Here is a 10,158-nt window from a genome sequence, read left to right on the forward strand (position 1 = left end):
GTCAGTCACACTGATTCCAGTAACTTATTAAGTAACTTAATAATTACTACTCAAGTGCAAATTGTAAACCTCATTTCCGGTTAATTAAAACATTAAGTAACAGTGTACTGCTACATTATTTGTGCCCCCTCAAGTACATTGTTACGTTAGCTCCAGGCTACATAGCTTTTAGCTTTCCTGATGCATGCAGCTTCTTTTCCCTGATAAAGCACCATTCCTTGAGGAGGTACTACATTTTATACCATACAAATCCAGACCTGTTCATTTTACTTTATTTTACTTTATTGTGCTAGATATAACAGACCTTTTTTCTGTACTTTACTGTAATCCTGTAGCAGACTTTTTGCCACACTATACTCCTTAATGTAGGCATCATTATTGTCATGTATTATACTGGATACTACAGAATTTTTATTCAGTTATTTCACTGCACAATGTAATATTGTTGCTGCAAGCTTCTTAATTACATTTTAATATATGCTTCTGATCTTTAAGAACAATAAAGCGTAAAGCTGCCAACTGAGCTTTCAGATTTTGAAATGCTAAGCTTGTGGGTACTATTCTGAATATCGCCAATTTTACAAAGTACAGAGCACAATCTGGCTGGGACTGACCAGTTTTATGTGTACAGCAGGAGTAGGACTCACAACGACCAATGCAGAATGTGGACCCCTTCATTTGGAGCTTGTGGTAGTGCTAGTGTTTCCCAATCTGGTCCTTGGAGATCCACAGTCAGTCCATGTTTTTGGTCCCTCCTAGCTCCCTGTCAGACAGTCTACATTTTTGCTCCCTCCGAGCTCCCTGTCAGACAGTCCACATTCTTGCTCCCTTCGAGCTCCCTGCCAGACAATCCACATTTTTGCTCCTGGGAGGGAATAAAAACATGGACTGTCTGTAGGTCCCCAAGGACCAGATTGGGAAACACTGTCTTAGACCATTAAAGCCAGAATGCCTGATGCCTTTGCCCAGCTGTACATTTACAGGTACATTCATATTGTTTACCTTTGCTCAGAAATTCAGCCGTCCCCCGTGCGTTAAACAGTTCATTCTTTAATCAAATTATTCATGCAAACACACCAGTCTTTCTTCTTCCCGCTTTCAATACATTCTTTCACTTAGTCTCTTTATCCTAGGTTTTTCCAGGGTTTTGTCGGCCATGTTTTTGACATTTCTTTGCCTCACCTTATGGTGCCATCAAGCCCGCTGGGCCCCGCCTGGCCCTCTCCTCCTTTGTAAGGGTGAGGTGTATCCAATGCAGTAAAGACGCGGGGGGGGGGGGGGGCGGCACGCAGGCCATCCCACACAGCTCCCCACTCCCTCTGGCTCCTTCAAAAGGGGCCCACAGGGTTGTATCTGATTGTCAGGCATAATTTCAGGGGGCTTCTGGGAGACAGAGACATTCTCATGCTGCCTCATTCCTCATGTCATGGTATAAACCCATAAGTCAATAAACTTCCCACTGAGTTCTGTTACAAATCCATACGAATTAGCATTTTCCCTTAAATGCATGATCAGAGATGGAGATTTCAGGTCCAGAGAGTACAAATCCAAACCAAGATTTTGTTTCAACCAACCAGTTGAGTACTCTGTGACGGTAACTCTTTTTGCTGAACTGGTTGGTTGAAACAAAGTCTTGGTCTGGATTTGTACTCTCTGGACCTGAACTCTCCACCTCTGTACATATTCTTAAAGCGCATGGTTTTCATCTATTTTTCCCATGGGGGGTGGCATCCACGTGCATCCCATTAAAACTGCAGCCCTGCCTATGGGAGAGCAGGGTGCCACAGTGAAGTGTAGGCAGGTCTCTCCATCCCCCCATCCTGTTCACAGTGTGGGTCCAGTAAAGACGCTGACTCCACACAGACCACAGGCAGGCAGTCTGCCTGACTCTCCTTAATCTTCAGTCACAAGCCATAATCACAACAATCGCAGCACCACGCCTCTCAACCTGCTAGAGATAATTAAGCACCTTCCAAGGCTCCACAGTGTGAGGTTACCCAGTCTGTAGCCCAACCCTCAGTCCATCATAGCCTCTGGCAGAGACCTTTCGAAGGACCTAAATTCATGCAGGAACAGATATCTCTCCTTTCTGAGACAGTAGTACCTGGTTTGCTGCTTAGAGAGTGAGCAAATCATTCATAAGATACGTGTTTTAAGTTCTTTGTGAAAATGATTCACTCATCCTGCATGCTACTGATCCACTAGAGGGTCACAGTGGGCCTAAGTCATGTGGATGTGGATGAACCTGTGGGCTGTGAGTGTAGGAACGCTGATGTGTGAATCTCACATGGGCAAGCAGGTCTTGTTGAATGTTTCACAAAATCTGCATAGGTCCTACTTCAAAATATTGCGTACACAATAGGATACAGCTGCTCATCAGCCCTACCTCTCATGCCCACTCTCTACTCTGCATTAATACAGCAATCATTACCCACAATGCACTTCATCTGTGGGCAGCCGCTGATGATGCTGCTGTGTTACCTTTGCCAGGGGAGGATGCAGCTGTACAGTGAGGCTTGTATTCAGTGCATTTCTATGGGACTACGTTGTTTTCTTTTTCAAGAACAAGGTTTTTAACAAAATTGACTTCAAAATGATTTTTTCCCAGTGTTTTATTATATGGGGGGGAAAAAAAATCTGCAGCCAATATCAATGCTCAAATTGGCAAGCGTTAATTGAGTTTTGCACAGAACAAGAGTTAACTATATGCATATATAATGAGCTGTAAAGTCCTGCTGCGAGAAGCCAGGACAAACTCCTTAACTGCTATATCCCTGGAATGGCTAATGATTAATTAGCTTCTGACATTAAATGGAGAAAAGGTCAGGCCAGCTTCCTGGGTACTCCCTTGGGTACTAACAAGGCTCACTGAGACGCTTGAAAATAAATCTAACTCTGACATCTGGTGACCAGAAACAAAACTGCAACTAACAGGCAAAGTGAACAGTTTGTAAATGGCTGGTTTTAGTTTTACTTTAATCTTATTTAACATAATGTGATAAGATGTGGGATTTCATCATCCTGCTAAATTAGATATTCGTTTAAAGTTTATCTAACTCAGCTGCTGCTCTTAAGTATGTAAAGTAAAAGACGTGGATGACGTGGGTACACGGCACAGCTTGTTAATTCAGTATAGCACAGACATTCATGATAGTGTTACAGGTGCTATATAGACGCATTCAAATCCAGCATATTCTATTTCCCATCCTGGAACATTAGACCTGAAACATTCTCCAGCACAGTCCATAATACCCCTGATACACACATTCATCGCACACCATCCTCTGACATAGCGGAATTGCCACATCATCGTTCCCAACGCTGCTCTTTTCATACATGTGGTATTTTGTCCTTTCTCCTTTTGACATACAAAAAGATAAGTGAATTTTCATGTTCTTACCCACATTTGAGAATGGTCACCGATGTGCATGCTTCAAATCTTAGAGCTGGAAATAAGGCAGCAAGAAAGTGTAAATGAGTGCAGCCGAAGTGAAACTAGGACTGGAGAGAACTGAAGGAAGAGTGAAGTCAAACAAGCAGCTGAAGGCATGACAGGGGCCTGTGGGCAGGTTGCTGTAGGTCCTGGCCAATGTGGGCCTCTCCATACTGCTCACCCTGCTTCAGGTCGGCCTCAATGCCCCCATCCTTACTGTGAGAGCAGGGGGGGGGGGGCACGCCAGCGGGCTGGTGTTAAGTAGAGCCTGACACACAATGGCACATCTGGCAGTGCTGTTCAGAAGCAAATCTTACAGCGCGGGGGAAACATCCTCTCACAATTATTAAAAAATCCATTCATCAGAACGGCAATCTTGAAAGAAACACAGGAACACAATATAGACTCCTTCACAGCTCCATGTTTTTGGAGACTTTCCGTTAACTGTTTTAAAGTAATTGACAAATTAAGTAACCATTAATTAGATGGACATCAAATTAATTTATTATTATTTCAAAATGAAAAATATGCACTAAAAATGAATAAATTCCTTTTTACTATATATATATTTAATAATTACAAATTTCTCAGAAAATCGCTCATAAAAAAGATTGTATGCCACCTTTTTACACAAAACACATCAAAAAGAATAGAATAGAATACAATGGAATAGAATAGAATACTGGTACTTTATTCATTGCCATGGGGAGACTGGTCATCAGGATATAATTTAATATGTTTCGTTAACTACGTAGGATTGCGTGGACATGTCTGTGCTTGGATAAATGCAGATACGCGTGAGCGTGTAGATCTGCAGTGCGAGGGTAAAGGGTGTTTCTGCTAGTTTGTATGTGTGATTTCCTACATCCAGCGGCTTACAGAAAAAACAAAACTGATGCATGGACAGAACATAACATACTCCAAAATGAAGGCTGACAGTGCAAATGGGTTCTAGAAACGTAGGAACAGGCAATGTTGGATGATGTGGCTTCACTTAATCCTAAACTCCAGTCTGGATAGACCACAGTTTCAAAAATAAGGGTCCCCAGTTTTGCGGCTGTCAAAAAAAGAGTGAAAAAACTCATAATCACTAACTCCAGGTTTGTGCTGGTATCTCCCTTATACAGCTATTTATATTTGCTATTTACATTAACATTATGACGTGATTTCTATTTATGGGGACAGTACAATCTATTTAAAATGTCATAATATCTGTGTCATCAAGGTTTAATAATAATCTTTTTATGGTTATTATGAACTCTCTATACACCTTACATAGTCTAGAGGTTCAATTGTTCCCAAGCATCAGATAAGTAATAATAAACTAAATTATTTAATAAACTAAAGAAGATAAAACAAATTAAAAATGTATCATTACTTGGTTGCACAGTTTAGCAATGGTTTATATGGCATCTCGGTACTTGTCTGGTACATTTCCTTATAAACAGTGACCAACACAGGAAGCTTCATTATTTGACCACTATGTATAGAGATGTTTCATTGTATCTGCCAGGATCCCGAAGCATTGAACCCAACCAGGAGGAGTTCTTCTCAGGCTTGAGCTGCTGCTGTCTCCGCTGTATGACACGAAGCCAGTCATGTGTGCCATCATTTGGCACGCTGCCCCACACTGCGACGTGCCACAGAGCAATTAGACTGCAGCCTTCTCTGGAAGCTCAGTAGCTCCTCAGTGGTCAATGGCAGGAGGGGGGGGGGCATCACCTTCCACTCAATGGGGGCCTACGTCTAAGAAGACACTTTATTTTTCTACACTTGAGGTTTGTTGTCTTTTGTGCCTTTTGTGGCATTCAGGAGCCGTTTCACGCAGCTGTACCCCCAGTGAAAGGCTTTTATGTGGCCCCTGTGAATACCCTAAATGTGTCCATGGCAGGTAGCCCTCTGAGCAAGTTAATCTCCTGAAAGAGCCCCATAAAAGCACTTTAAAGATCTCCTTTGAACACTGAGGGCTTTCGTCAATCGGGTACTTCGCTCCTTTGTCGAGTGCGACCGTCTCTGGTGCACGCAATGCTTGGCCAGAGACAATGGCTGTTACTGACTGGAGCAGACACCTTCGGGGCCAAACATGGGTAATTGCTTACAAACTGTCTGGGGCCGGGACACTAAGAGTATTGTGTGGGGCTGCTGAAGTGACAGGGGAGGTTTGCAGACAAGACCCAGAACGGCCTTCACTCTGCTGGTGGGTCTCTGTTTATCTGTTTGTCTGTCCTTCTGTGAAAGGTCTGGGCACCTCTGCCCGCCTCCGGTTCCCACAAGAGGGCCATGTATGGTCTATTTGTTTATTGTGATGGTTTTTTTTCCCTCCCTAAAGCAAGATGAGAGGAGGCCAGAAACGACAACAGCATCACAGTGCTCTTAAAACCATGCTCTACAAAGATCAGTGGGTCAAAGGTCAAGGGCCACGGTGTCATGCAAGCGGCCAACATGCATCGCTTGGCTGACTCACAAAAGGACTCCGCTCCCCTTTCTCCAAACACCTGCTTTTCTAAGTGTTGCGCCCCGCCCTGGATGTGCTGACGCTCCTGCTTCCCAAATGGAGATGTGACATGCCCCATTAGGACAGGGACAGAAGCTCTCCATCCACCCTTCAGCAGCGTCCCCAAATCCGCCTGCATATTAACACATAACATCACAGCATTCACATGAATGGCACACATCATTATTTTAAGTCCACTTCACTTGTTTAAATGAGCAGACTTTTTTTCCACGCTTGCTTGAGGTTAAATACGACTTCTAAACATGGTGTGTGGTATAATATGTGTTGTGTAGGTCATGTAAGTTATCTAAGGCAGATTGTGGACTACCTTTTCTGCGACAATAGCTGCAGGACAAACAAAAGAAATATGAAAGCCTGACCCTTTTTCACATTTTCAAATTTCCATAGCCATAATAATAACGGCAAGCACTGGCGGGCCAAAATAAATGCTAATTAAAAAGGTTATTTCACAAATACACCAAAGTGTGTCTAATTATGTGTAATTATAATCACAATACAATTGCTTTTAAAAATTATGCTTTCATATGTTATATGTCCATCCACCCTTGTTCCAATCTCTAATGGTGAGGACTGGGCTGCTGGAGATGAAAGGGTAGGGAGAGAGAGAGAGAGAGGGGGGGGGGGGACGGAGTGTACAGCATTTTACCATTAGGGGACACTGGAGAATTACCAGCGAATTATTGCCCACCAGCGAAATATTGTGCGTTATAGCTAAGAGCAATATATATATAGTAGCTGATGACAAAGCCTAAAACGAAAAAAATGTATGTATTACTTTACACCACAGTAAACCTTTTATAAACTCACTTATGATGACTGCTAGCTGATTTTTTTCTATAACCGATACGAACGAAGTACCTAGTTCCGGGAACAGTGATGTCTCCTCGCCTATATCTAAAGTACGGAAACCCTTTTATTCCTGGTATTTAACCGCTGCGCCAATAAAAGGTCACCGCAACTCCCTTTATCTCGACACTCTATTAAGGCTGTTGAAAAGAGCTTAAAACATCATATGTGTTGACTAGCTGGATAGGTATGGATAACACAATGCGTAGTATCGACTGCTTTTATGCACATAAGTACCAGTAAGTCATATTTGCGTTAATTTAAAAAAAGTCCACAAAAAAGGTAGGTAGCCTATATTTATTTTATTTTATCATTTCGGCTTGAAAAATCGAATACAACTGCTTTTCAGTCGCTGCCACCACCTGGGTAGCGGTAATTAATAGTTAACGCGGTATTATTTAGGTTCATTGCAATTATTCTCTGTTCATTCGGTTCTGATTGCAGAGCACATAGCAAAGCCCAAGTCAGATATCAGCGGGGGGCGGGGGGGGGGGAACCACAGGTTGGTGTTCAGGTTGGTAAGATGCCTGCGGGAGGCGACACAGCACCACTTTAACCTCGGCTGGGGAGCTCACGGATTGCCTTTCTACAAGCCTTTTGTAATTATAAATATCACGTCGTATACACAATATCTTTGAATGTTAGGAGACGGCTTTATGTCTCTACTATGGTAAGTTAAATATTCCATATAAGACAATACGTTTATAAAACAAAGTCAATTTAAAAGATGTGATTCTACATGTTTATACCGACGACGTATGTTTATGTTCGCTGAATGAATGAATGACAGCACTGTGTGCTGCTCGGGACGGCGGAGAGACGGAGCGGCTGTAGGCTGATCCTGCCGCACAGCACAGTCGAACACACGGTGCTCCTCCCAGCATCGCAACATCTGCTCTGCGTGGAAAAAACAGCCGTTTGTGCTATTTTGAAGGAGACCCGCGCATAAACACGTCTAAAAAGGGAGATGCAGTGAGTGACGCCAGCCTGGCGATGAAGGGCGGCCGTGCAGCGCGCGGCGGTGGCGGGGGGACAGGGGACGACAGGGACCAGCAGCGCTACGCACGCAAGATGCAGCCTCAAGGTAAAACCTTCATCAGCCACCGGTTTGTTAATTTCCATCTGTGGTGGATATGTTTTTAGGCGTGGTAGCTATATATATCAGCTGGAAATTTCTTTTGTCATTTATCGTGACGTATCACGTCGTTCATGGCGGTGAAACTGAGCAAATTAAGCTGTGTTTCAGCAATATGTTTATGTTTTTCAAGCACAGATTATGGATCCGAGACGTTTGAACGGGCCGAAACACCGGAGGGGCTATAATTAATGCAGCCGTGTGCGTCATTAAACGGGATCTAACCGCATAACCGCTTTGCGGTTCCAGTTCATGGAGGTACGTGGAAGAGAGAGATGTTGACAGATGTGTTATTATTCTGAAAGCACGTTTACACTTTGTCTCCTTCCATTGGAAATTATGTGCAAAGACAGAGGGAGATGAGTCTAGTATCTTGGGGTGTGTGTGGGGTCTTGTCCTGTTTTGGTCAGTTTCTTCCAGGTTAGGGTTAGGCAGTTTGACACTCCTGAGATCCCTTCATAGGCACTCTGCATCACCAGGGCCTGATGCACTTGCTGTTATCCATGTACTTCCAGGCTTGCTACTGCCCGTGGCTCCAGCATGTCACACTCCTCTCCCGCCGGTGGCGGCCATAACTCCAGCATCGGAACCTGGGACCCAGGAACCCTGAGCCCATCTTCCACAGCCACCAGTGTGGTGAAGATGACGCTGATTTCGGCCATCATGTGCACCTCGCTGTTCGGCAACGTGCTGGTGCTGCTGGTGTTTCAGCGCAAGCCGCAGTTGCTGCACGTGGCTAATCGCTTCGTGCTGAACCTGCTGCTGGCCGACCTGCTGCAGACCGTCCTGGTGATGCCCTTCGCCATCGCGGCAGCCCTGCCTGGCGTCTGGCCGCTGGATAGGCGTCTATGTCAGGCCCTGGTGGTGCTCATGCACCTCTTCGCCTTCACCGGCGTCAACACCATAATCGTGGTGTCGGTGGACCGCTACCTGGCCATCATCCACCCGCTCTCCTACCCCACCCGCATGACGCCGCACCTCGGCACCAACCTGATTGCTGCCACATGGCTGGTCAGCGCACTGCAGAGCACGCCGCCGCTCTACGGCTGGGGCGCCATTGGCTTCGACCGGCGGCACGGAACCTGCACCGTTTTCTGGGCCTCCAGCCAGTCCTACGCCGCTCTGCTCTCCACGCTGTCATTTTGGCTCCCGGCGACCATCATGCTAGCCTGCTATTGGATGGTGTTCCGGGCAGCTAGGAGGCAGAACGCCCTGGTGCACCCCATCCATTCGGCCCCCCCCCAGGACCGCCACATAGCTGCAGCCACCCCACAGGGCCCCGACACTCAGCAGCTGACTGCCTCACCCTCCCTGGAAGGGAACCCCAGCCGGAGCCGGAACAGACGCTTCCAGTACCATTGCAAAGCAGCACGGGTGGTGTTCATCATCACAGGCTCTTACGTGATGAGCATGGGTCCCTACAGCATCCTGGGATCAGTACTGGCACACTCGCATGCTTCGGTGCCGTCGTGGCTGGCCGCGCTGGTGCTTGTCCTCTTCTTCCTGCAGTGCTGCGTGCACCCCTACACCTACGGCTACATGCACCGCAGCGTCCGCAAGGAGTTCACCAGCCTGCTCTGCGGCCCCCTCATCTGCATCCGGGATGGCCAGCGCTCCCATCGGGGATCTGGGCCGACAGACATTCGCTCTGGCCACCTGCACCTACCGGGGGTGGCCGCACGAGTCTGTCCCCAGCACATCTGGGAAGAGGGAACCGTTTCATCCTCCCCGACAGAGAGAAGGTCCAAGGACAGCAGGAAGGAGACCACCTCAATCAGCCTCATATCAGAGAAGTGACAGGACAGTCGGTCATAGTGTTTGGGTCTGCCCCTAACCCCTACATCTACTAGCAATTTTCTGTTAGTAAAAAGCAAATTGTAGATGATTTAGTAGTTTAGGAAAAAATATTGTTAAACTCAATTATTTCCGAAATAGCAGTTGCTCCTGTGATTTGGTGGTGTCCCAAACAGTGGTAAACTGTTTCAGCTTCCTAGTGACTCATTTCCGGCATAGACTCTACTGCTGGGTGAAAATACACAAATACACAAATATGTTCCCAGTGACTCTTAGATCCTAAGGTCAAACAGAGCTAATATGCTCCACCCACAGACTTGAAAAGAACAGCTCCCTACCTCCCTTTGTCAGGTGCCCCTTCACTAAAGTCCTTTGTACATTACCTACAGAACCCGGATTTGCGGTATGTACAGAGCCTCAACGTTTTAAAACGTT

At 45.8% G+C, this 10,158-nt stretch overlaps 1 protein-coding gene across 3 annotated transcripts; it reads left to right on the forward strand.

Annotated features, from left to right (window-relative positions):
* Nucleotides 1–7,362: 7,362 nt before the first annotated feature.
* gpr101 (G protein-coupled receptor 101) lies at nt 7,363–9,959 on the forward strand. Of its 3 annotated transcripts, XM_023794929.2 has the most exons (4): nt 7,363–7,464; nt 7,585–7,878; nt 8,063–8,187; nt 8,445–9,959. In XM_023794929.2, exon 4 carries the CDS (start codon nt 8,470–8,472, stop codon nt 9,724–9,726), a length of 1,257 nt encoding a protein of 418 aa, XP_023650697.1. In that variant the 5' UTR covers nt 7,363–7,464; nt 7,585–7,878; nt 8,063–8,187; nt 8,445–8,469; the 3' UTR covers nt 9,727–9,959. The 3 variants fall into 3 exon arrangements, with proteins under 3 accessions (XP_023650697.1, XP_023650696.1, XP_023650699.1); XM_023794928.2 differs by lacking the exon at nt 7,363–7,464 and having other exon boundaries at nt 7,475–7,878; nt 8,068–8,187; XM_023794931.2 differs by lacking the exons at nt 7,363–7,464; nt 8,063–8,187 and having other exon boundaries at nt 7,475–7,878.
* Nucleotides 9,960–10,158: the final 199 nt, after the last annotated feature.

Source organism: Paramormyrops kingsleyae, chromosome 10, assembly GCF_048594095.1.
Source record: "Paramormyrops kingsleyae isolate MSU_618 chromosome 10, PKINGS_0.4, whole genome shotgun sequence".
In the NCBI taxonomy this organism is placed as follows: domain Eukaryota; kingdom Metazoa; phylum Chordata; class Actinopteri; order Osteoglossiformes; family Mormyridae; genus Paramormyrops; species Paramormyrops kingsleyae.